This window comes from Peromyscus maniculatus, chromosome 5 (genome assembly GCF_049852395.1).
Source record: "Peromyscus maniculatus bairdii isolate BWxNUB_F1_BW_parent chromosome 5, HU_Pman_BW_mat_3.1, whole genome shotgun sequence".
Classification (NCBI taxonomy): domain Eukaryota; kingdom Metazoa; phylum Chordata; class Mammalia; order Rodentia; family Cricetidae; genus Peromyscus; species Peromyscus maniculatus.
Genome location: NC_134856.1, coordinates 2,629,007 through 2,655,983, shown reverse-complemented (window position 1 = coordinate 2,655,983; position 26,977 = coordinate 2,629,007). Strand labels below are relative to the sequence as shown.

At 38.6% G+C, this 26,977-nt stretch overlaps 1 protein-coding gene across 3 annotated transcripts in view; it reads right to left on the bottom strand.

Moving 5' to 3' along the window:
* The window catches only part of Cdh11 (cadherin 11), a 164,482-nt gene that overhangs the window by 30,046 nt on the left and 107,459 nt on the right, over window positions 1-26,977 (bottom strand). For all 3 annotated transcript variants that reach the window (XM_042277240.2, XM_006978483.4, XM_015997214.3), the window contains exons 3-7: window positions 18,017-18,416; window positions 13,401-13,695; window positions 10,415-10,534; window positions 8,176-8,343; window positions 5,187-5,374 (exon numbers count right to left, since the gene is read on the bottom strand). In XM_042277240.2, coding sequence (XP_042133174.1) covers window positions 5,187-5,374; window positions 8,176-8,343; window positions 10,415-10,534; window positions 13,401-13,695; window positions 18,017-18,244 — 999 coding nt within the window. In that variant the 5' untranslated portion in view covers window positions 18,245-18,416. The remainder of the gene's footprint in view (window positions 1-5,186; window positions 5,375-8,175; window positions 8,344-10,414; window positions 10,535-13,400; window positions 13,696-18,016; window positions 18,417-26,977) is intronic.

Here is a 26,977-nt window from a genome sequence, read left to right as displayed (position 1 = left end):
GCCGATTGTTCCACTGATCCATTTTTCTTACAGGTTCAGGGTATGTGAATGCCCGTCTCCATGCCTACTGTTTGTGCAGCAAGTGCTCTAACCACTGAAAAAATTCTTCCAGTCCTACATACTTATTGACATAATTTTGTCTTCCTGGACATCTCAGTGCTATTTTTTAACATATCTGTTGTGCTTCCCAGGCCTCCTTTTGAAAGATATTCACTGCTTTCTAGTTAAAATGTAATGTCAAAGCTTTGTTCTGAGTCCCTTTAGTGCTAAGTTACCTTCTCTTCGGGATAAGTGACACTGAAGATAGTTCTTTCTTTTGATCAGAACACATAAATGACAAATTTATTCATTAATAGAATAACAAGTGTAAGTAGCACATGGTTTTGGACAAGTAAGCAAAAGAACTCAGAGGTAACATTTGAATGGACACAGTCACAAGGAGATGGTAAGTGCCCTTTACTTCCGAATAAGAAATACAGAGAGTTAGCAAAGGGTGAAAAGCAACATTGTAGCACAAATATAAGCCATACCACCTGAGAAACAACTTTCTAAGCAGTAATCCAATGAGGCAGGGCTAACAAATATTTGGAACAAACTTGATCTTTTAAGGCTGGCAACTGCCTTCCGTGCAGTTGTTGTTTGCCTAGTAAATACTTATTCTGAATGGATATCTAATCACAGGGCTTAGACAGACATAGTTCTGCACCACTCCAGATCCAAGACCATCATCATTTCAGAAAGCTTATGCATATTCAGCAACTTTGACTTTGTTATCTCCCACCTTCAACCCTCTGCAATCAAGGACCACTCCTTTTCCCTGATGCTAAACATGTCCTCTAATTCTCCGTCATTCTGTCTTCCTGGAAGGGACCCAGTAGCTCCTAGATCATTGGTTGTGTTGTTGAGAAGCAGATATAAATGATATTTATAGATTGGCAATATAAGACTGCTGCAATTTCTCAGAAATCTCTGTAATGACTAGACTGAATCACACATCAGAATAAAATCATTCTGAGACGAGGTGATTTGTAATCAGAAAAGATGAAATTTCCATCTGCTAATATTTCTAGAGCAAAACCTTTTTGAACTTGATGGAGATATATGCCTAAGGACCCAGATATGTGTTACCACTAGAAATCCCTGTTTGTGTTGAGTAACACGTGGTCATGCTTGCAGCCTAACCAACTGACTTCATCCAGACCATTCTAATCAATACCTGGAGACCATAGGATGGAATGGTCTGGATGAAGTACTAAGTACTCTGGAAGTTAGCCCGGCTTTATAGCCTTAAGAAGTCCTGCTCAACAACCACAAACAGCTGTGTGTGGTCTCATAGCTCCCCTTTATTATAAAAGGGAAAATAGCTCCAAAGAATCTACTGAGCCTTGTTGATTTTTGTCTCCCTATGCCTAGGAAGACTGCATCATGTAGTCATATGCATCAATCATTTTTCTGAATGAGCAGCAGGGATGGTGACTAGATAACATTTAAGCATTTACTTACAATAATTCCTTTTCTCCTTCCAAACAGGATTTGAGGTAGTTCCCCATGTGGACATTTATACTCATATTATGAATAGTTGAAATAAAACTAAATGAGGCAACACACTGCATAAGCCATAAAATTCTTACTGCCCACCCCAGCTTACTAATCCTCACCTCTGAAAATTCTCCCTAAGGGATTTATTCAACAGAAAGTGCAAACAAACAATATTGAAAAAACACATAATATTTTTAGATGTAATAGAAGGTTATATCTAATCTGGGGAAATGTACACATGGAACAACAAATCCAACTGTGAGATTTTATTAAGGAAATCACAGTCCATAGATAGGATAGGATGTAATGTAGTCATTAAAAATGATTATGTGTGTTATATAACAGCATGTAAAGTGTTTATGATGTGACATTAAGTTAACAAATCAGATCACCCTATGACTGGAAGCAAGCAAATGTTATACATCTACATCTATGTGTACAAATACACAGACCAAAGAAAAAATTAAAAAATAGACATAACATTGATTAGAACAAGGAACTCTTCAAATGTTTTCTATTGCTGTTCGCACACTACCTCCCAAGTTTATTTGGTTTAAAATGAACGGTTTAGAAGCTATGCATGCCTTTGTTTACAGTGGATGGAATTTCCACCTGGCAGAACATACTGCAATGGACAGGTGAGTGGATTTTCTTCCTGACACCACCAAGCCACGTAGAGGCTAACCCGTATTTTACATTGTTCTCCACATAACTGCACAGAGAGTGGTTAAATACTCAGAATAATTCTTTCTTCTTTGCTATGAAACTCTGAACCTGTGTCAGAGATCTTCAAACATGATTTTGGAAAGGATTTTAAAAATGAATCTATCAAGTCTGCCAGATGCCTAAGAATGACCATACCATGTGGCCTTGTACATCGACCATTTTGCTGTATAAGAAGCAGTCTTCAAATATATTCCTTTCCTTCCAAACATGACTGGAGGTAGCTCCCAAATCCTCAAGGTCCCTGGAATCTTCTCCTTCATTAGTCTCATACCCTCTTCAGCATTTTGAAATCCCTCATTTTTATCCCAACAGATTTTCAAGTGGTCCTACTGTGTCTTTCCACTCTAAGAACGGAATGACTTACAGTCTCTTCATTATGGCCTGTTCTCTCTGAACCAGTCTTTCCTGAACCCTGTTCCTGCCTTCTTTTCTCCTTGTGAACCTGGGAAAGTGCTGTTTAGCTGTCAGGAATCAACTCAGGATGCATTCCTCTTGGAAACCATCCCAGACCCATCAGGATGGTCTTACACATTTTACCATAATTGAGTTTTCAAAAGGGGACTGATTTTGCTTCTAGTCACTCCAAATGTATTTGGTAAGAACTACAGCAATGTTTTTAACCATTATCATTAACAGTGGGATGAGGGAAAGTGTATGTCTATTTACTTATATATGAAGAAGGTCCATATTCTGTAAAGTATCCTGCATTGCATAGAACATTCCCCTACAACCAAGATTTATCAAGCCTGAAACACCAGTACTGTCAAGGTTGAGGAAATGCCTTTCATCACAAACAACTTTTTACTGAATTCTCCTGTTAATCTGTGATTCCCTGTGGCTAGCAGTCAATCTTTTACATTTTAGATTACCAGCTTTTGCCACAGTCTGCCTGACAGATAATTAGAACTGATTAACCCAGTAGAAAATAAACAAGTGAATCAAGAATTGAATGAAAATGTCATATTAAAGAAAATCTTTAAAATACTAAAACTATTCTAAGATCTTTCCACATGCCTTTAGATTGTTAAATTGTGTATAATGTCTTCCAAAGAGACCCATATTTTTAGTCTACTAATTTCACATTTGATTGCATTTTCCTGGTGGACATTTGGAACTTTGTGGTGCAAGTTAAGGCAAATCTTCTCTTCCAAATTAAATAGCAGCCTACATTGTTTTAAATCTAAATGTCAGTGCTTTGTATAAGCTTATCCCACTGCCTATAATAAACAGTGAATTGGGGGAAAGTGCACAAATTAATCATATGCAGAGAGCTCATTTGCCATGTATGAGTTTCATGGGGGTGATTTAAATGTCTCAGGATTTTAGAGAACAGTGTGTGTTTATGCCCTGAATACACTCAAAACAGGTGACAACCTTCGCATAACCAACTATCCAATTACTTGCACAGCAAAGGATGGGAGGCAGGAATCGCTGATGTCAATGTTCGTGCATGAGTGTCATACAGGAGGGATAGTAATATTAATTAACAAAAAAAGTTGACAGCTGCACACAGTTCACACAGCTACTTTTCAAAAAAAAAAAAAAAAGACACCAGAAAGAACAGCTCTCCATCCTCTTGTGGCTGATAATTAGACATCTTTGGTTATGAAACTCATAGTCAGGAGTGGAGACTTTTGCAAATATCTGGCTTAACCTCAACTTCCACTTGAGATTTTATTGCTTTCTCAGTACAGTCACCTACCTTTCCTTAGTTCTATGTCCCTTAAATATGTTCACCCACACAGTATGCGTTGTATTACGGGGAGCGGTCAGCCACCCATGTTCCCTCTGCTAAAAATGTCCTCCAGGGCCACCTTCTCCTCCTCTAGCTACTAGCTTTTTTATTGACTCTTCAGTTTAATTTTTTCTCAGTTACAATTCAATCTTTTCTATCACACCAAGAAGCTTAATATCCATACTATAAAACCAAGTAGAAAATGAATGCTTGATTAAAACCAAGGTAATCCCCTCAACCAATTCACATTTAATGCTCCATACACTGTGATGATGGAGAGGTGTTGATTTCTCAAGTGGTAAATCAGGAGGGAACTGCTTTAGAATGCACTATAATCGTTTCTTCACTTTAAAGTGAATCTTATCTGACTTTCTGGCTCAGTTGCTTCCAAATGTCTTAAGATTAAGGGACATTGCTCCAATACCATCTATATGTGAATTCTACATGTATTTATGTGACTGTGAATGAGTCCGTCTGAATCTCTATTTCAAAATAATTTGAGGGATTGTTGATCATTGGAACAATCTATTTCATATGACTTTCTCTTGTTCAGAATGAAGGAGAGGTGGGTTCTTTCTGCTTAATAGTCAGTACTGAGTAAATATGAGATTTATTTATATAAAACCAAGCAAAATGAAGTAATAAAGCTCTTGTGTGTAATACATCTAGAGGAGGGATATGTTTTGTTTCTGTTGATAGTTTAACTGAATAAGAAGGAAGAATCATTATGGTTACTTCAAGTTCTGATTTGAGAGGAAAGAAAAGGGGAGATTGGTTAAAATTTCATGGACCATCACACAGTGCAGGGAGCAAAGGATATTTAAAATAGCTGTGCAGTCTGTATTAGTTGACTTAGGCTGGCAGACCTCAAGGAAATCAGTTTCTTTTCCAAAACCCAGGCTTATCAAGTCATCTTTTCTCCCACCAGATAATTTTGTCAAAACACAGGAGAACAAGCCAGCTACTTCAGACAGGTATAATCCACACTTTTGCCATCATCTGCCACAGTATCAGTATGAAAAAGACTTCTTTTATCTCCCCAGAATTCAGACCTCCACTGCAAATGGATGAGGTCCCCCCTCAGTCTTGCATAAGCTCATTTCTTACCCACCAGTACCCTGTCTTCGCTCAGGTTGCCTGGGTAACAAAGATCACCTGACTGATTTGTTTGATTCCTCGGACCCACCTTTTTCAGTTTCACCACACCTTCCTGTGTCTCATAATCCGTTGTGATTTCAAATAGTTCTATGCCATCTCCATCAACGATGTTGTATGTGACTAAGCCATTTTCTCCAATGTCTGGGTCTTTAGCCTTCACTCTTCCTACTTCCTCCCCCGGGACAGCTGCTTCTGAAACAGACATCTGGTACACGCCTGAAAGAAGAAGACATCTACTTTTATTTTTCTTTTTATTTGGCAGCTGTAAGACTTCAGATTTCATTGAATCCCAGTAAATTTCTCAAAGGGTTTAAAATTGAACTTTCTATTGGTAGAACACAGAAGAGAAGCGGATGGATGGGAAGAGGGTCCCAGATGGCCTGCTTGCTAGAAGAATGTGTTCTTTACAGGATGATAAAACAATATTGGGGTCCTGGGTGAGATGATGGGGTCACTTGTTACATGAAAGGAAGGAAAAAAATGATGGAGAACTATACAAGACTCCACATATTCGGACAGCTGAGTCTTCCTTTTGCTTTTTCATGATATCCCACAAATTAATTCCAAGGTTTACCTGTATCACTGCTGATTGCTCAAGGAGGACCAAAAACAAAAAAGCAGAATCACCCCTATATTTAAAAGCCTCCCAGCACTTTGTAATTATTTTAGAGATAAATACAAATTTTTATCTTTCAAGAATATATTTTTATAGCTATATTAGTTACTCTACTTCCTTTCCACCAAGTCAAGCATGGAATTCTCTGGAAGCTTTTAGATAGTCTACTCCCTCCATATTTATATGTATGTTAATCAAAAATGTAAATGGTGCCACATACTCATATAAGAAAGAACATTAATGGCTACTCATGATTAATGCTTTCTACCCCCTCGCTTCCTGACATATTGAACATTGTACAGAATGGAATATGCAACTTTGATAATGTTTTATGAGCCTCGATATTATGAAAAATGTATAAATCTCAATATGACCAGGAAAAGCAAGGTTCCCCCATCTCTTTTGGAATACTCAAAAGCTAATATGTGTCTCATAAACCTCACCTTTGATATCTCTATTTTGTAGATTGTTATCTTTTCATTCATTTGAATAACCAAGTCATCTCTTTAATTGTCATAATTAATTGCCTTCCTTTTCGTTGATTTATATGGATGTGCATGTGTCTCTTTCAGTGTATATCATGTGTGTGGGGAGGTGCCTGCAGAGACCAAAAAGAGTATCATATCCTCTGTATTTGGAGCTACAGGTAAATTGTAAGCTTCCTGATATGGGTGCTGGCAACTGACCCAAGTCCTCTGCAGGAAGAGGCTCTGAAGAAGAAGATGCTTGTTGTGACTGTTTTCCATTATGAGAAATAGTAGAGTCATTATGATTATGCTATAACTCTGTATTCACCTTTGCACATGCACATATTTGTGTTAAAGTATAGTTTTGGGTATTCTTTAGGTCACTCATTGAACTTTCCATGGAAGTCACTTTTTAATCTATAAAATGTAGGCTCTTCTTAGCTATTTATAATATTAGTGACAAGTAATTAAATGATGGTACAATTAGCAGCTATTATTAATTTCAATAGTTTAATACCATTTTGTCTAAAGAATTATTTTTTTTAGGTGCTGGAGTGATGGCTCACGGTTGAGAGCTTATGCTTCTCTTCCTGTGTACTAGAGTTTGGTTTCTGGCACCCAAACTGGGCAGCTTACAAACACAACTACAGCTCTGGGGGAAATCTGATAGCTCTGGCTTCTGTGGACACCTTCACATAGATACACATACTCTCACATAAACACACTCATAAACACATAATTTAAAATAATAAAAATAAAATTTTAAAGATCTATTTTCAAATATGTCTGTGGCTATGTGGCTATGCGCACAAGAGTGCAGGTGCAGCAGAGACCAGAAGAGGACAACAGATCCTCCTGGAGCTAAGTTATAGGCAGTTGGGAGCCACCAATATTGGTTTTCTGAAAAAGTAATATATATGCATTCTTAACTACAAAACCATCTCTCTAGCCCCTTGCTCACCTCAATAATTTCATAAATTTTGTGCAATAATCAAAACAACAATGGCTAAACAATTATTGTCAATTTTTTAGAAGTTATAAAAATCAGCACTAGCTGGGTTAATCCAAACAATAGCAATTATATTTAAATTATATACTAAGATGTCATCTTCTAAAAATACACAAGAATATCTCATCCTGCAGGTCTCTTCTTCAACATTATTTCCCAGTCCTCCCATAGAAAGGTGAGGTCTGGATGAACTCCTCTTAAATTTTCATAGCTTTATGGGTATAGTGAAAGGAGCCACATGACTTCTGCAGTCAGTTTAGAAAAGGCAAAGCAGTTGGTTCCTGTGGTCTTGGAGTTCTTATCATCATAACTCAGCCCCAAAAAGGCTCATGTGGAGAGAAAGCAAAAGTCAATCTCAACTTGCCAGCCTTGTAAGTAATCTTAGAAGTGAGGCTTTCAGCCGTGGGATAATTGTCACCAGCTGATGCTGGAGTGAAAATAGAACAGCAATCTCTCCTGAGCTCTGCACAAGTTGAAAAGTCAAGACAAATAAATTATTATTTTAAACCAAGATTGGGAGCAGTTTGTTATGGAGCAATAAATAACAGAGCCAGGTTCAGTTAACATGCAGGATAGTAATGAAGACACTTAGAGACAGGTTAATTGATTCCCACCTTGCATGACTAATAACCTAATAAGTAAAAAATACCTAAAACATAGGTGGGTTTTTGTTTGTTTGTTTGTTTCTAAAGTTTTAGATCTTTTAATGTCTTCCTTTCATATTATCTCTATACCATTTAACTTTCTTTTGTGTGTTTGTGAGTAAGTTGTTATCTTGGTTTAGTCTTCTGCAGGAATGATGAAAATGGTTCTTAGTTTTCTAGATTTTTATTTTTGAAAGCTGAGTAAATTCAGAGAAAGTAAAAAGATGAGGATCTAGCTGTACAGTGGTAAACTGCAAAGTTGACCAACCTCAACTACTTACTCTGCGGAAACTTTGGTGGGTTGTCATTGACATCAGTCAGTGTGATCGTCACTTTGGTTGTCCCTGAGAGTCCTCCCATGTGTCCACCCATGTCCTTGGCCTGGATCACCACGTGGTACTCCTCCTTGGCTTCTCTGTCCATATTGGGAAGGGCTGTTCTGATAATACCTGTCAGGTGAGCAATAAAAATTACAGATATTCATTCATGACAAAATTTCAACAAGAGAAGTATTTTAGATCCTGGGGAGCTAAGGATCCATAATAGAGTCTGTTTACTCAAAGAAAAGTCATTTTTAATATGACAATTTTAACAGAAAGCAGTCATGCCCAAATCATCTATGTATTTTCAAGCAAATAATAAAAATATTTACATAGAAATAATTAGTTTTGTTTTTCACTATGCATGCAAGTAAGCCTTTTATTTCTCAGACACAAGGATCCTGAACACTGAAATGACAAGTACCTATTGTATGTCTCTCTGTAACTGAATCTATACTTCTGAACTTCTAGCAAAAACCTTCAGGAGTCTAGTCCTACGTGCTATTATTAGGAACATTTTCACAGCTCATAGAAAGTTTACAGAGGAGCCCAAAACTTTATGCAATACATTAAAATCCTAATATTAATTTTTTAGTAAGTGAACTGATGAGTTAGAAAGATGAGCAAAGCTTGAACAAAGATTCAGTCTATAACCACCTCTCATTGACAAACGTGATAAATTAATGATTGAATTATTCATGACCCCTGTACATTGAAACATCATTTGCATGAGAAATATGCTTATTTATATCTCTAGAGATCACATGGATGTGTCTGCAGTCAGTGAATAAGGTAGTATTTGTAGCATAAATACAAAGAGCAAAGAGGGACTGTTGATCTTTGTTATGCTTTCCTAAGTCCCAGTGTTGACATGCTTTTTGCAATAGCCTGGAACTCCTGAGACCTCATTTTCCTTATCTGGTAGATAGTTTTGTTGGCTTCAGTTGGTAGTTGGTAGCCTTGGTTCCCCAAGACAAAGATTAGAGTTTTAAAAATCTCCGAAACTCTAGATGAATCCTGTGGTGATATATTTTGTATCCTAATAAACTTCACCTGAAGATCAGAGGACAGAACAAGCCACTAGGTCAAATATAGAGGCCTGACAGTGGTGGCACACACCTTTAATCCTAGCACTTGATATCTCATGCCTTTGCTTGGGAAGCACACAAGCCTTTAATCACAGGAAGTGAAGGCTGGATGGAGAAAGGTATATAAACTGTGAAGAGACAGAAACTAAAGGCTGAGGAAAGCTTTTCAGACTGAGGAGTCCTAGAAGTAAGTGGTGGCTTGTTCCTTTGTCTATCTGATCTCACAGTATTCACCTCAATATCTGGCTCCATATTTTTTATTAACAAGACCTTTTAGAATTCAAGTTATAGAATCCCATATTTATCCTTGGTTTAATTGAAAGACTAATGGCAAATGGCTTTATGAAATCATAGACAATAACTACACAAGTTGTTGTTTAGAGCAAGGTGGTGAAAATGAGTTAATACACAGGTAGGTAGAATTAAGCAAGCAAATGAGAAAATATCAAATTAGGAAACAACATGTAAAATTTGCAAAGTACATGAAAACTTTTTCCAAAATTCAGAACATATGATAGAGAAACAAAATTTCCCTGTTATAATACTATGGAAGAGAAATTTCATAGCATGGTAGTGTTTATTCTTGTTGAGAATCACATTTGGTATAAATGAAGCACAACATGGTTTTAGTTTGTGTTGTATATTGATTCACTTTATTGGTTTGCTCTTTATTTTATAACATCCATTGGGAACCTATGTGCACAGCAAGAGAGACTGGGAATGTGCTGAATCTTTGTGTAACATGAACATTAACCATTACTCCTGACACTCTTGAGTTTACTCTTCCAAGGATGCTTTGAAAGCTAACTACTTTATAACAGTTTTGGAGTCCTTTTAATATGGATCCACAATTTAAGACACTTCCAATTTGTAAGTTGGGTTTTTAAATATTTATTACTATGATCTGGGACACTAATAATTGAGTTTTACTTTATTCAGCCTTAAACCCAGCACATGCATAAGCTGTCTGGCTCTCATACTAACCCTTCAAAGTGTCCCTTTTATTTCTTTCAAGTTTAAGGAATTTCAGAGCCAACACAATTAAATGAACAGGCATGGACTCCTTATTTACAATGTACCATGACTCACAATGACAATGCAATCCACTCTACCTGTCTGTGCTTCCACTGAGAAGTAGGGTTGTCCTTCAAGAATGCTATACACCAACTTGGCACTATTTCCATAAGTAGGGTCATCTGCATCAGAGGCTGTCACTTGGATTACTGATGTTCCTAAAAAGGGAAACAAAGTAATTAGCAAGCCCCACAAAACTTTTCAAATTCCATTAGTGTTTACAGAGTTTTGTTTAATATCAATCCTGAGGAGAGACCCACAATCAGTCAATATGTTTCAAGAACAAAACACTCCCCTCCATTCCTTCTTCCTTTGCTCATTCTCCTCTTCTTTTTCTTTTTAACTCTCATAGTTTAAAACTAAACTTTCTATATTCACAGTGCCTCCTGTATGACTGGGTAGTAAAAATAACAATATGAACATCCTTGTCAGACATTCTTCGAACTTTGTGATGGAAATATTCAGGATATCAGATAATTAAATAAAAATCTTCCCAGAGAGTGTAATAAATGATAATTAACGATGAATTGCTTTTCATGAAAGGACAGAGTGCACTCTCCCATCTGTAATAACAAATACATCATTTTACTGTTGCTTTGCCTGTAATACAATTACTGCTAATACTAAATTTTAATTAATTTATGGCTATAAATATTATATGGAATGCTGTTCCCTACTGGCATGAAAGTTGCAATTTCCCATCTTTGTTGGGTCTGGTAGCTATGCAATACAAATCATCAGTGAGCACCCAATGGGATCTAAGTGACATATTCCTGGGTCAGAAGAAAGGGGAATCAGGAATAGGAGGATGGGAATCTCATTTTTTTATCTTTAAAAGCTCCATTGTCACAGTAAGAATCTAGGAAATGGCATGTCAAGCTTCAGAGTAGAGAGAGCAGAGATGGAAAGATGGAAGAAACAATTATCCAGTTTATCTTTGCCAAGTGGTGTTTGGGGTAAATTCCATGTAAAGTGCCAACATTCCTCTGCTAGACATTCTTGCACCTATTTTACCTGGGGAAGATTTGGTGTGAGAAATATGGCATTTCGAAACCTCTGTCAAAGCTACTTATTGTCGGAGTCAGGAATCTAATCCAAGTCCAGCAATAATGAAACCCAAGTTCCTTCTCTGACATCATCATCAGAAGCAGGGATCTTCATGTCAGGGACAGAAGCCAGCTACACAGCTTACAAGTATCTATCCCCTACTTCACAGGGGTTTCTGTGACTTCCATGAGAAACACAAAGAAAATCTCACTCTACCAAATACACTCTTCAAAATCAGTTTTTTTTTTAATACTGCTATCTTTTTTTAGCTCCTCCTCACAAACCAGACACTCTTCTAGAAAAATGGAGATTATAACAGAAATAAATTTCATGGAATGCCCAAGGAAGTTACTAACCATTATGATTGTATTTAATTCTACAGTTTTGTTAAGTAGTTGTCAAATCCTTCTACTTTACATATTTACTTAACTCGCATTGGTTAACCTCATTTCAAAGTTGACAAAATGATAATTAAGGAAGATATACAAAGAAGCCAGTGTTCACATCGCTGTCTGGCACAAAGACAATAGTTTCATGTGGTACAGTAGAAAGTCTGGCACTGGCCTACATACGAAAGTGCCCCCTGAAGGGAACTATAAGAAGTCCCCTGGGTTATCAGTTTGGATGCCGAGCTAGCCCCGCTTCCTCAACCCTGCTTTTCCTGTGTGAGGAGAGAGTGAACAAAGGACAGGACAGGAAAAGGTGATGGGAGGGATGGAAGAGATTAATCAGCCAGGCCTTTTCTCAGTAAAAGAAGACCTTAATTTACATGGAGGGCAATGACATTCCTCTCACAAGAGACTCCACACACTGACTGGAAGGACCTTATATTTCTCAGCTGAATTTCTGGAATAAGCTAATCTTCATCTTCAGTGCTTATTTTACTCATTTGTAAAGTGAAAAATCCATCACTGATTGTCTTTAGATTCACTCGAGCTCAACAAAGCAGACCTTCTCAAACCACCACAACCATGAACATTCTAGAAATTCAAGTGGAAGTGATACCTAGGAAGCAGCTACTTGAGGAAACATTTAGAATTCTATTTTTGGGAAAAGCAATGTGTCTTTAAGCATATTGAAATCATCAGATGATGACTGTGTTGTATGCATGCTGGATGGATTAAGTAGCACAAGTGACTCTGGTTCAATTAGCTAATCTGTTTCTGCTTTTGCTTCTCATTTATACATGGCCAACTGGATCAACTGCTTTGCAAATTCAATCATGGCCAAGTTATACACAATAGGGTATGTACACAATCAATTAACACAAATCCAAATGCAACAAACATTATCATTGCTGTTACTTATTGGACATCAATATGCTCTAATGATTGGATGAGTGTTATCAATACTCTTTGAAGATAGGGAATTGTTACTCCCATTCTACAAAGGAAGAAAAGATATTAACAGGTGCCATATCACTCAGCTGATGCTCCGAGTTAGGATTTTCTAAACTGAATCATACTCTTTCCCCTTTGACTCTTCATAGTTAATATCTCTTTACAATCTCAAGTCTGTTATGAACATTAGAAAATCTATGATTCTGTGTCTGTATCTGTTTCATACACTTTTTCTCAGGTTCTTTCCCTTCTGTTTGTTTCCTTTGTCCTATTCCGATATATTATCTTTTGTTTTATTTTATCATATTTTCTTTTAAAATTATCACTTAGAAAACAAAAGGATATTTTGTTTTCTACTGAAAGACAGAAAGAGGGAGATGCCAGATGAGATGGCATGTAGGGATGAGCTGGGAGGGGTAGAGGAAGAGGAAATCTTAATGAGGGTATATTATGTAAGAAAGAATGCTATTTTTAACAAATGAAAAATCCAGCTAGGCAAGTTTTCTTTGTTAATGTGCAATAAAGATGCAACAGAGGCTCTGGTTCCTGAGTTTAGAGGACAGGCACCAGCCTGCCCGCCTACAGAGACACCAGCTAGAAGTGGAGCAGGTGACCCCACACACACACACTTACGCACCCACATTGGACCTCTCAGGCACATTGGCATGATAGGTTTCATGCAGAAACTCCGGAGGGTTGTCATTAATGTCCTGGACCTTGACAATGAATTCTGATGGTGGTTCTAGTGGCCTGTTGGTGTCCCTGTCCACTGCCTGAGCCATCAGTGTGTACTGGGCTCTCTCTTCTCGGTCCAGTGTCTTCGTGGCATGAATGTTCCCTGATTTGTCATCAATCACAAAAATGGTTCCGGCTCCTTCACCTGAGAGAATGTATTTAATGTTCCCATCACCAGAGTCAATATCAGAATGAAGCTAGAAAAAGAGAAAACAGGATTTGTAATTTCATAAGGAATATAATAAAAACCCACTGACTGATTGTTACATTGTGTACACATATGTGCACATACATACACTCATACGTATATCATGAGAGCAAGTCATTTCCACCATCATTTTCTGAATGTCAAAATCCAGTCTTAGAAAACTACCATGACCAAGGTCATTAAGCTGGGTAATGACAAGGCCAATGTACAAATAAATTTTTAATTCTGAGACTCAATGTTCTTCCTCTCTCTTCTTTCTTACATATGCATACATACAAAATATATACATATACATCTGACTCAATAATTATTTTGAAAGAAATGCATGCAGAATTTTGAACAGGTGTAAGCATGAATTCATGTACTATCTTTCTCTCAATTTTTACTCCCATCCCTTCACTTTCTCTAACTAGAAATCACCATTTTTACTTATTTCTTATGACCCCCCACTATGAGTTATTTATTCAAGCCTATACATATACAAGCTTATCTCCATAGATTCATAAGTGTTCCTGGTTTAATTTCACAAAATAACAGGCCATGGATTATATATAATTATTGTAGCTTTCTCTAATTGAAACTTCTGTAGCCCTTTCAACATCAAGATTCCAAGGGCTTCCTCATGATATTCCACTTGATGTAATTGTCATTTCTTCCAGAAATCTTCCTCAAAAGACATTTCTATAGTCGAGGCTTTTGTGACTACAAGTAATTCAACTAATCAAACTTTTACACATCCTCTGCCTAGTACTCAGGGTCTAATAAGGGACTGGCATGGCTATCTTCTTGAAAAAGAGCCTCCTATGACCACAAAGGATGTTGGAACAGGGTGATAGATATGTAGTCCTCAGATCCATGAAATAACCTCCAATATCCTTGGATTTTTCACATTTTCCAGAGATCCTAGAAACATTTTTTGTCTAAATTTATACTGGCTATGATCAAGAATCCACTCTGTTCCCTTAGCTACCTTTCCTACCAGCTCTGCTTCAATTCTGCTATGTAATTCAGAGCAGACCTCAATAATTTTCCTGCAGCAATAAACTCCCTACACTCCCCTTCCATCCTCATGATTTCTGAGTTCCTTGGCCTCCATTATCTCTTCTTGTGGGACAATATAAATGCTATTTTCATTTTCTTATAGTATTGTAAAGTAGCTAAGAGATTTAAAAATATCCATTGAGTGAACCTGTTACATACAGAAATTCAGTAAAAAAAAATTATTTAATGTTCACAAAATTAAACAATATTACTCATTTTCATATAACATTAATTGATATAATGTTATTACAAATATCACTTTTTTGTTTTTGTTTTTTTTCGAGACAGAGTTTCTCTGTGTAGTTTTTGGTTCCTGTCCTGGATCTCATGCTGTAGACCAGACTGGCCTTGAACTTAAAGAGATCTGCCTGGCTCTGCCTCCCGAGTGCTAAGAAAAAAAGGAGTGCACCACCACCGCCTGGCCAAATATCGCTTTTTTACTTTGGCAATACCACTTTTTTAAATGTTTGTACCATTTAAATTTACTGAAAGGTATCTAATTTATTTATAGTGTTTTAGTGAAACATCAAGCATTTCAGCTCAGCAGTGAACACAAAGACCACTATGGTTGTGGATTACAGGGCTTATGGAGCAGGGAAAGCAAACAATGTTTACTTCAAAACATGTTAGTCAAAACAATCTATCATTTTAATGAAATATGGCTGATGTATTTGTTAAGAATTTGGCCACAAGAAGTTACTTGATGGGTGTCAGTGAACAAGTTGAATTGCCCCAATCTTCATGCTGTTTTCTTCATGGCCTGTGTTCCCTTCTGCTATCCCACCTAGGATTGTTGTGTTCCTTTTTCTCTGCTTCACAAGTGTCAAAATTTATAGGTACTGTCCCATGAATGAGGACTGAAGAAGTAAACAGGAATGTAAAGCTACTGAAGATCACTAAGGGTCTTCATGCATGACATAAGAAACTAGAGAGATGCATTTCATAATCAGCCAAGTACCTGAAATTTTTACCAAGCCCTCTGTTCATCACGTTTCTCTTTTGTTTCTACTCCCTTCAAGATTTAAAAGTTGAATAGGTATTTCCTAGTTTTACTCCCTCACGAAGACAATCTATTATACTGACAATACTATTTATTAGGTTCCACACGAAAGCAGTTTGGGAACACAGCAAGTGCTATCAAGGGTCCAGTTGCTGAGGCATGTACAGCCAGTTCCTGACGCCAAAGACTGATGGCTTTTCTCTTTGCACAGAACAGCATGACACAGGCTAAATTTCGGACATGAAAACTGTAAGTCTTTCTGCTTTGCCAAATTCTACCTTTTCAGGGAATTTTAAAGCCTTCAGCCTTGAATGTCACCATTCAAAGGTTGTTAGAGAAAAAGGCAGCTATTCCTCCTACTTAAGGGATATCTATCTTAACAGTATTTCAAAAGTAAAAAGAAGGGTTTGATGGATCCAACTGCGCACATGCACACGCACACGCACGCACACGCGCACACGCGCACACACACACACACACACACACACACACACACACACACATACTCATGCATGCTCCATCTAGCAAGACTTGCTTCAGGAGCCTAAATTATCAAGAACAGACAGTGGATGATGTCAGGTTTTAATCTCCTCTTTATTCCTGTGCTTCTCTCCAGCAATATAACATTTGCTAGGTCCAGAGAGACAAAAACTCATCTGACTCACTAAGTCCTGACTTCTCTGCAGCTTCCAAGTCTCAACACATGCACTGTCCCCCACTAAAACAGTGACAAAACAGAAGGTCATTTTCTCAGAGCAGTTCCTGCCCAGCTCTGCACACTGCTAGAACTACGTGGCCCTGCCTTGCTGGGTTGTCTTTTACCTTTCTCTTTCTGTGGACTAGCACAGCACTTCAGCCTAGGGAGTCTGCTTGTCAACTATTTGCCTGTATTTCCATTTTATCAAGATTATTTCTACATATTTTTCATTTTATGTATGCATGAATGAAATTATTTAGTATGTCATTTCTAGAAAACATTCCCAATTCTAAATTATGTTGAGATTATCATGAACATTCACGGAGTATAAAAAAATCAATGATATAAAAGTAGACTCCAGTTTTTATATAAAGGGACAAGTAAGGCAACTTTATTGGCATCCTTGGGGTTCAAAGGTGTGTGCCTCTATCATCTGTGCTTACATTTCTTCTTCTATGTTGAACCATTTTTGTTTAACTTTTAGGTCAGAAGTTGTTAGATACTTGCCTCTATGTTTCATAAGTGTTAAGGACATAAATTCATAATTATTAAATTGAATTTTATCACCCTTCTAATTCTAGCTGAAGCTTTTTTCTTTCTTAATTGAATGCATTGCTTCCTCCTTTTCCCTTTTTTATCTGAGATCAGGCATTGCTTTAATCTGATTTATCCTCTGCTGATCACCACTTCTCCACATAGTACAGCTTCAATTTGTGTATGTGAAAACAACTAACTCCTAATAATGTCGATATATCTAAAAGAGCCACATATTTTATTTTAATAAGCAGTAAGAGATCAAATATATTTATATATATTTTGCCAAATATATTTATACTCTCTACAAATATATATACTCTCTACATTTATATTTTTGATTGGGTTGCATAACAAATGTACAACCTAAGGAGAAGTAGAAATCTAGCTCTGGTGCAACCATACCTGAAGGCAATAAGGATAAAATCACACCTATTTTAATGGCATACATTCATTAATATCCTTGTATTGGGGGTAAGTACCAAGACCTGAGGATTCAAAGGTAATCTAATCCTTCATACAAAATAGAATGAAATCTGGTTAGAGACAGGCATGAGTAAAACAGAAAAGAGAACCATGGTGAAAGGGTACAGGGAGACATGAGAACATTAATATGGGGACAGGTGAGTTGGAGCTAGGATATAATCAGAGAAATTCCTCCAGTTGAAGAATGGTTCAGTAAATTAAGGAAGTATTTCTTTCAATAGACTACAAAGCAATTTTTACAAACGGAATTCTTATGATACATTAGACATTATATAAGAGGACATTAGAAGCATTCTCAGTGTGGTTAAGTCTATGAATAAGGGGGAAAAACTGAGAGGATGAAAGGATATATGTTCAATGTGGTTATTTTTTTGATGATAGCAGGTCATTAGTGCTTTCTAACTTGTTTTTGTTTGTTTTTGTTTTATTGTGTCTAGCTTCTGTCTGTTTGTTAGTTTGCCTGCTTTTTGCTTGATCTTTATCTTGGCCATGCCATACTGCTCCAATGATAAGGACATACAGATACATCAACATTGAATGTAAATGACTTACCCTGCCCACAAGCACAGGGTCAGGCCCAGTGTACTCTTCTATCACAAAGAACTGATTCCAGACCCAGCCTCTCTTGGAGCGTTGCAGCACCTGCCCCTCCTTGCCCTTCTCATGGTGTCCATGGAATGAGGGTCGCAGGTGGTTTCGTCGCTCCAGGGCAACTGCCTGACTGTGGTATAGCATGCTCAGGCACACCAGGGCAGCTTGTAAACAGTAGTTCTCCTTCATTTTTGGTTATGCAGTAGGCACAGGAGAATGCAGCTGTCACTCCCTACACCAACAAAGTGGTAGTCTTTCAGATGGCGGCTGCCCAGATGTGTCAAGTAGACCTCCTCTGGAATGGGTTATCTTCACTCACTGAGGACATCACGTCAGGGCTGCCCACTTCCCCAGTCAGCTTCTGCAATCAGAGAGATGTTGGGTTAGCTGCAGTCTTCATCCTTGCATCATTTCATTTCCATTTAGCAAAAAAAAAAAAATGTTGACATGAATGTCAGTTTACCACTTGTCAGCTCTGGGAAAGCTGACTGCTTTCTCTGAATGCAACTTGCCCATTTAGAATAAGAATAGTATTCATGGAAAGATTGCTACCAAGATCAAGTGAAAAGTGAATATAAGGCCCCTAGCAGCGTCTGGCACACAGGAAGTTCTCTATAATTAATTGATCATACTATGATTGGCTATGTTCATGTGTTAGAGAATATTCCTAAGGATATTTAGGGAGCCCAGCAGAGTAACACAGTATCCACAGTAAGGATGCCAGAGGCTGGCCGTCAAAGGAGACTTCTTAGAGGATGTGGTGGATAGGTTGAATACTAAAGAATATTAAGAATAAGGTGGATAGGCTACCATGAGAAAAAACACCAGAATTCCCCAACCATTACAGGTGGCCAATCACACCATATACCAAGGCTTTAGCTCAAATAGGAAATATAAGCAAGTTATGTCACAGACTTTGTGATGGAAGAATGAGATTAATCAATGAAGAAATAAATGGTCAAGGTGTGTGTGGGGGCGGAGGGTACAGGTGTGCAATCCAGCACTTGGTAGACAGACTCAGAAAGATCACACCTCAAATGTTTAGAAGTTTGAGGCTCAACCAGAGGCCATGCTTGTACCCAGAACCCCAGATGAGACCCCACTTGCAGACCTCCAACACTCCTCGGAGCCTACCTAGCTTTCCCAAAGAGACCCCACCCCTTGATTGCTACATCCCACCCATAACTTCATGTAGAAAAACAGAAAAGCCAAGATACCCAAAACAATCCTTTACAGCAAAAGAACTTGAGGTACCACATCCCTGAATGCAAGCTCTACTACAGATCTATTGTGAAAGGGAAAAAAAAATTGAATGGAAGACCCAGATGCTAGACACCTGTGGACACTTTTTTATTTTATTTTATTTTATTTTTTAAAAAGCCAGAAATATACAAGGAAAAGGAAAGCACCTTCAATAAATGGTGCTGATCTAATTTGATGTGAGCATGCAGAAGAATGCAAATAGATCCATATCTATCATCCTGCATAAAACTCAATTCCAAGTAGATCATAGATCTCAACACAAAACCAGATACACTAAGTCTGATAGAACAGAAAGTGGGAAATAGCCTTGAACACATTTGTACAGGAGACAGCTTCTGAACAGAACACCAATAGCAAAGGCACTAAGATCCACAATTAATAAATGTAACCTCATGAAACTGAAAAGCTTCTGTAAAGGAAAGGATACTGTCCATAGGACAAAATAGCAGCCCATATAATGGGAAAAGAGTTTCATAAACTCCACATCTGACAGAGGACTGACATCTAAACTATATAAAGAACTCAAGAAAGTAGGTACCAAGAAACCAAATAATCCAATTTAAAAATGATGTACAGATATAAACAAAGAATTCTCAACAGAGGAATCTCAAATGGATAAGACACACTTAAAGGAAATTTAAAATCCTTAGCCACTGGGGAAATGCAAGTTGAAATTAATTTGGAATTCCATCTTACACCTGTCAGAATGGCTAAGATGAAAAACACATGAGCTCATACTGGCATGGACACTCTTCCATTGCTGGTGGGAGTGCAAACTTGTACAGCCACTTTGGAAATCAGCATGTGGTTTCTCAGAAAATTGGGAATCAATCTCCCTCAAGGCCCAACTATACCACTCCTGGTCATCATATACCCAAAGGATGCTCCATCTTATCACAAAGACACATGCCCATTTATGTTCATAGCAGCTTTATTCATAATAGCCAGGAACTAGAAATAGCCTATATGCCAAAGAATGGATATATAAATATAAATATAAATATATATATATTACATATATATTATATATATATATATACAATGGAGTATTACTCAGGTGTTAAAAAAATAACATCATGAAATTTGCAAGCAAGTGGATGGAACTAGGAAATAAATCATTCTGAGTGAGATAACCCAGACCTAGAAAGGCAAACATGCTATGTACTCACTTATAAGTAGATATTTGCTGTAAAGTAAAGGATAATCATGCTACAATCCACAGACCCAGAAAAGCTAAGTAACAAATAGGGCTCAAGGAGCAAGGCATGAATCTCCCTGGGAATGCAAAATAGAATATAAATCTCTGGTGGACTCGAGGTGGGGGAGCAGGTACAGAACAGGAAGGATGTCGTGGGTGAGGTGAGGTGAGAGACAACTGGAATTGGGGGACATGTCAGGGGTGAAGTAGAAACATAGTGCAATGAAAACTCCCTGGAATCCATGACCCTAAATAAGACACCTAGTATTGGGGGATATGGAGCCTGAATTGGCCACCCTCTGTAACCCGTCAAGGCTTCCACTGGAGGGATTGAGACACCAACCCAGCCACCAACATTTGACCTAAAATTTGTTCTGCTTGCAAGATATGATGAGATAAAGGTGGTGGTGCAGGACTTGTGGGAATGATCAACCAATGACTAGTCCAGCTTGAGAGCCATGCCACCAGAGGTAGTCCATGCCTGACACTGCCTGGAGGGCCCAGGTCTTTGGATAGCGCAAAGACCTAAGATAGAACCAAATATGAATGGCAAAAAATAGTCAATGAAATGATTCTTATACTTGTGGACCAGAAACTAGCATGATTGTCATCAGAGAGGCTTCATCTATCAACTGATGGAGCAGATGCTGACATCCAGAGCCAAACATTAGGAGGAGTTCAGGGAATCCTATGGAAGAGTGGGAGGAAGGATTGTAGGAGCAAGAGGGATCAAAGACACCACAAAAAAACTAACAGAATCAACTAATTAGAGCTCAGGGGGTCTCATAGAGACTGAAGTGACTGTAAAGGAGCCTGCATGGGTCTGAGATAGGTCTTCTGCACATATGTTATTGTTATATAGCTTGGTGTTCTTCTGAGACGCCTAACGGTGGGAACAGGGACTGTCTCTGACTCTTTTATCTGATTTTGGGACTCTATTCCTCATACTGGGTTGCCTTGTCCAAACTTAATATGAGGAGATGTGCCTAGTCTTATTGCAACTTGATATACCATGTTTGGTTGATATCCCAGGGAGGGGAGGCCTGCCCTTTTCTGAAGGGAAACAGAGGAGGAGTGAACCTAGGGGAGAGGAGAGGCTGGAATAAGAATAGGGAGGGGAGACTATGGTTGGAATGTAATATATGAGGGAAGAATCAGTTAAATAGGAAAAGACACTTGAGGCTACTTTAATCTGAGCTCCATAGTGAATTCCAGGCCAGCCCTACCTAGCAAGATGCTGTATTTAAAAAGAAAAATTTTAAAAGGTCAAGTCTTTATTGAGCTTTGTGGATCAATTAATTAAAGTTATAGTGATCAATTAACACTACAGTGTCAACTAATAGGTCAAATTCTCATTGACTCACTGCTGGATCTATTAAAGCTATAGAAGTCAATTAAGCTACAGCATCTATTTGTTTCTATTTTATGATCTGAAGTCTCCCTCATCAGCTTAGCATCCTATCTCACTGGACAGTTTTACATAGGATGCTTTCCAACTTCACTCCAATCATGAGAAGAAAAATTGAACAAGAAACCTGTAACAGATCCAATGTTGCTTCCCCAAACCCAAGCATCATGCCACTATTCATCAGCAGTAAGAAGGAGCCACAGACATAGTTTACCTTTCCAAATTCTTTGTATATACATAACCTACAGTCTCTCAAGTTCCTAGTCTTCTCTTGGAGTTTTAGTACTCTGGTACTAGAAATAACTTCCTCCTTACGTAAAATACTTTGCTTACTTTCCTTTCTTAAAACTCATGTTTCTTGTCCATCGCCTTAACCACTCGGCCACAACTAGTGGAGCGCCAGGAGTCTAATTATCGGGAAAGAGGAGGGTTTATATGAGCGAGAATTGTTGAAACCAAGGTTGGATAAAGCACAGGGACAAATAGCCAAATTAATGGAAACACATGAACTATGAACCAAAGGCTGAGGGGCCCCCAACTGGATCAGGCCCTCTGAATAAATGAGACAGTTGATTGGCTTGATCTGTTTGGGAGGCATCTAGGCAGTGGTACCGGGTCCTGTGCTCATTGCGTGAGTTGGCTGTTTGAACCCTGGGGTTTATGCAGGGACACTTGGCTCAGTCTGGGAGGAGGGGACTGGACCTGCCTGGACTGAGTCTACCAGGTTGATCTCAGCCCTGAGGGGAGGCTTTGCCCTGGAGGAGGTGGGAATATGGGGTGGGCTGGGGGAAAGGGGAGGGGGCAGGAAGGGGTAGAACAAGGGAATCTGTGGCTGTTATGTAGAACTGAATGGTATTGTAAAATAAAATTAAATTAAATTTAAAAAAATTAACTTACAAAAAACCTTCATGTTTCTTTGTATAAAAGTACCTGCTTTTTCTTCATGGCATCCAGAGTCTAGGTGTAAGCTAGCACTCAAACATGTGCATTCTCTATTACTCCACTACCCAGGGACAAACACCGAGTAGGACCCAGGACTCTTCCTCTTTTCCCATGGTAACAAAATGCAAGCCTGTCACTATTTGTTGCTCATCAGGTATGTACTTGTGCCTCGAAAGTGGAGGGAAAAAAGGAGAGCAGTGAGGTGCTCAGAGAGGAAAGAAAAAATAAGTGTCCCAGGGGACACTGTAGCCATTTGGCCTTTGTAGTCTAGGACACAAGTGGGCTGGTAGAATACTTCTTCACAGAGCAAATACTGTTTCCCTTGGTAGTTTTTGACTTGGCTTTCTAAGCTTTTAGTTTCTTTGCCATATGCCAAGATAATAACGGAAGAGGCTGCAGGTACAAAGTTAAAGGTATCTGCTCTTATTAAAAAAAAAATCACAATAGTATTGTTCCAGTTTCTTCTCAAGGAATAGGAGTTGAAGCTTTTGGCATTTGCTATACTCATTGTATGCACTGGAAGGCATAAAATTCAGTAAGAAGAGAGGAGGTTAAAAAGGCAGTGCTGTCACACATTTGCTGTTGTCATTTTTGGTGTTTTTTGAGGGCCTGCCACCCAGCTCCCAAATAAATCAAACATAGAGGCTTATTCTAAATTATGAATGCCCAGCCTTAGTTTGGCTTGTTTTCTTGCCAGCTTTCCTTACTTAACTTATCCCATCTACCTTTTGCCTCTGGGCTTTTCCCATTCTCTCACTTCTGTAAATCTTTTTTTTTTTTTCTTTCATTTTATTTTACAATACCATTCAGTTCTACATATCAGCCACGGATTCCCTTGTTCTCCCCCCTCCTGCCCCCCCTCCCTTTCCCCCCAGCTCACCCCCCATTCCCACCTCCTCCAGGGCAAAGCCTCCCCTCAGGACTGAGATCAACCTGGTAGACTCAGTCCAGGCAGGTCCAGTCCCCTCCTCCCAGACTGAGCCAATCGACCCTGCATAAGCCCGAGGGTTCAAACAGCCAAATCATGCAATGAGCACAGGACCCAGTACCTAGATGCCTAGGTGCCTAGATGCCTAGATGCCTACATGCCTCCCAAACAGATCAAGCCAATCAACTGTCTCACCTATTCAGAGGGCCTGATCCAGTTGGGGGCCCCTCAGCCTTTGGTTCATAGTTCATGTGTTTCCATTCGTTGGACTATTTATCCCTGTGCTTTATCCAACCTTGGTTTCAACAATTCTTGCTCATATAAACCCTCCTCTTTCTCACTAATTAGACTCCCGGAGCTCCACCCAGGGCCTAGCTGTGGATCTCTGCATCCAGATCCTTCAGTCATTGGATGGGGTTCCTAGCACAACTATTAGGGTGTTTGGCCATCCCATCACCAGAATAGGTCATTTCCGGCTGTCTCTCAACCATTGCCAGCAGTGTATTGTGAGGGTATCTTTGTGGATTTCTGTGGGCCTCTCTAGCACTTTGTTTCTTCCTTTTCTCATGTGGTCTTTTTTACCATAATCTCCTATTCCTTGTTCTCTCTCTCTGTTCTTGATCCAGCTGGCATCTCCCGCTCCCTGAGGCTCTCTTTCCCTCGACCCTTGCCATTCATTACTCCCACTCATGTCCAGGCTGTTCATGTAGATCCCAGCCATTTCTCTGTCATTGGGTGATCCCCGTGTCTTTCTTGGGGTCCTGTTTTCCAGGTAGGCTCCCTGGTGATGTGAGTAGCAGCCCAGTCATCCTTGTTGCACATCTAGTATCCTCCTATGAGTGAGTACATACCATACTCTGGTTTCTTTTCAGATCATATAAATCTTTCACCTTTTACTTCTGTCAATCTTACTCTTACTCCATGGCTTGCTGTGTAGCTGGATGGCTGGCTCCTGGAGTCCTCCTCCTTTTCTGGCTACTAGCTCTCCTCCTCCATCTCTTTTTCTTCTCTCCTCACAGATTTCTCCTTCTATATATACTCTCTGCCTGCCAGCCCCACATATCCTTTCTCTTGCCTTGCTATTGGCCAGTTCTTTATTAGACCATCAAGTGTTTTACACAGGCATAGTAACGCAGCTTCACAGAGTTAAACAAATGTAACATAAGCAAAAGTAACACACCTTAGTATTCTACTCCACACATCAACCTCATTCCTCATTAACATTCATCACTGAAATATGTTACTGCATTTTTAACTCTCCTCTCTCTCTCTCTCTCTCTCTCTCTCTCTCTCTCTCTCTCTCTCTCTCTCTCTCTCTGTGTGTGTGTGTGTGTGTGTGTGTGTATGTGTGTGTGAGAGAATGGTATACATATGAACTCAGATGCTCACAAAGGCCAGAGCCTTCAGATCCCCTGAAAGTGAGCTCTCAGTGGCTGTGAGCTGCTGGAAATGCATGCTGGGAACTCAACTAAGGTCCTCTCTGCAAGAACAGCAAGTGAGCAAGTGCTCTTAACCACTAAACCATCTCCCCAGCACCAACAGTCATCATTTTAATAATCCACAAATGCTACTGACAGCAAGTCCAGGGCACTATGTGGAAAAACACAGAAAATACCATCAGCAGGAAGGAGATTTTATGGTGAGGCCATAAGAAGCAACAGTGAGAACACTGGACTCAATTGAGGAAACAGTCCTTGAACTACTTCAGTTCCCTTCTGTAAGGCTCTGCCTTCCAGGTTGTAAAATGGAAGTCTTGAACGAAATTGTCTATCAGTGGCTTCCCACTTCTTGTAAGTGGTTAGGGTTTTAATGAAAGATTATGGAGAGTATTTCTTCTGATTCAAATTCTGTGTCTTTGACAGGCTGGTAGTCTCTAAACAGTCAAGGTTATATTTACTACACATGTCTAGGACCTGAACTCAAAGAAGCCATCCATAACAGCTCAATTCATGAACACTTGAACTTCAGACTTAATGCTGCCCATATGGAAGTTCTAGAAAGAGAAAGGAAAGAACATACGGTGCAAGGTCCCTGCCCATTTTGTACCATGCCAAGTATTAAGTGTTCATTCAGGAGGTGATAAATTATTCCGGCATATAAACTGTGAAGTGTATTTGAAAGAAAGGGTTTAATTAAAGTTGATATTTCTGCACCTCCTTTTTTCTGGCTGCCATTTTGCTGTAAAGCACAATTATTTCTGACACCAAAGTGCTGAAACTACATGACAACTTTTCCACTTTATAAAAAAAAAAGTCTAGTTTCATGTTAATGAATAAGAGTTTCAATGTGACCAATAAACAATACACCTTACTCTTTTTATGAAGAGATAACATAAATTTTCTGTTGGAAACAATATCAAAACTAACCTTTTAGAAATAACTAATTGGTCTCATGATTTTAAATGCTTATATGACCAAATATAATATATTAGCTATCTTGGTAATTAATCCTTGAATTATGAAAGTTGAATTTTAAGTCATTTATTCACTTTAGAATAAAAATCTATTGAACAAGTTAGTTTTTATTAGCCATGATTCTAAAAATGTCACAATTATTAAGTCATCTTATTGATTAACATATCAACCCTGTTAATGGGAACCATGATTATTCTGTTTTAAAGGATCTGAGCACTGAGGTCCAGACAAATTAAACACAACTTGTGCTACTGTAAGGTTCTGGTGATAATTAGACTGAGATTTAAACTCAGCCCTTCAATGTCTATTTTGAACAAGTGAACATTACCTTCTCTTCCCTCTGTCTGTTTTTAAAGTGCATAAAGAAATGAAAAGAATAATCAAGAAGCTATCAGAATGCAGGATATAAGTTCTCATTGGCTGGAACTGGATTATAGCAATAATAAGAGCATGATTTTAAAAAATCAGCTAGCACTTGTTAGTGTTATCTGCCTAAGCATAGAAGGACTTTCCATGAGTTAACTAACCACAAGAACCATACAAAGGACAATAGTACCGTCATCTCCATTACATATGCAAGTGGGATGATAAAACACACAGAGATAAGTCATTTTTCTAAGGTTTCAGAGACAGCCAGGGGGAAAGAAGAGATTGACACCGTGGGATAATGCTTCTCATACCTGCCAGCCATAGATTCCATCCCTTACCTGACCCAGCATCTCTAAGAGAACGCCAAAGACCAAACACAGAAAGACGGATCTATGTCTGC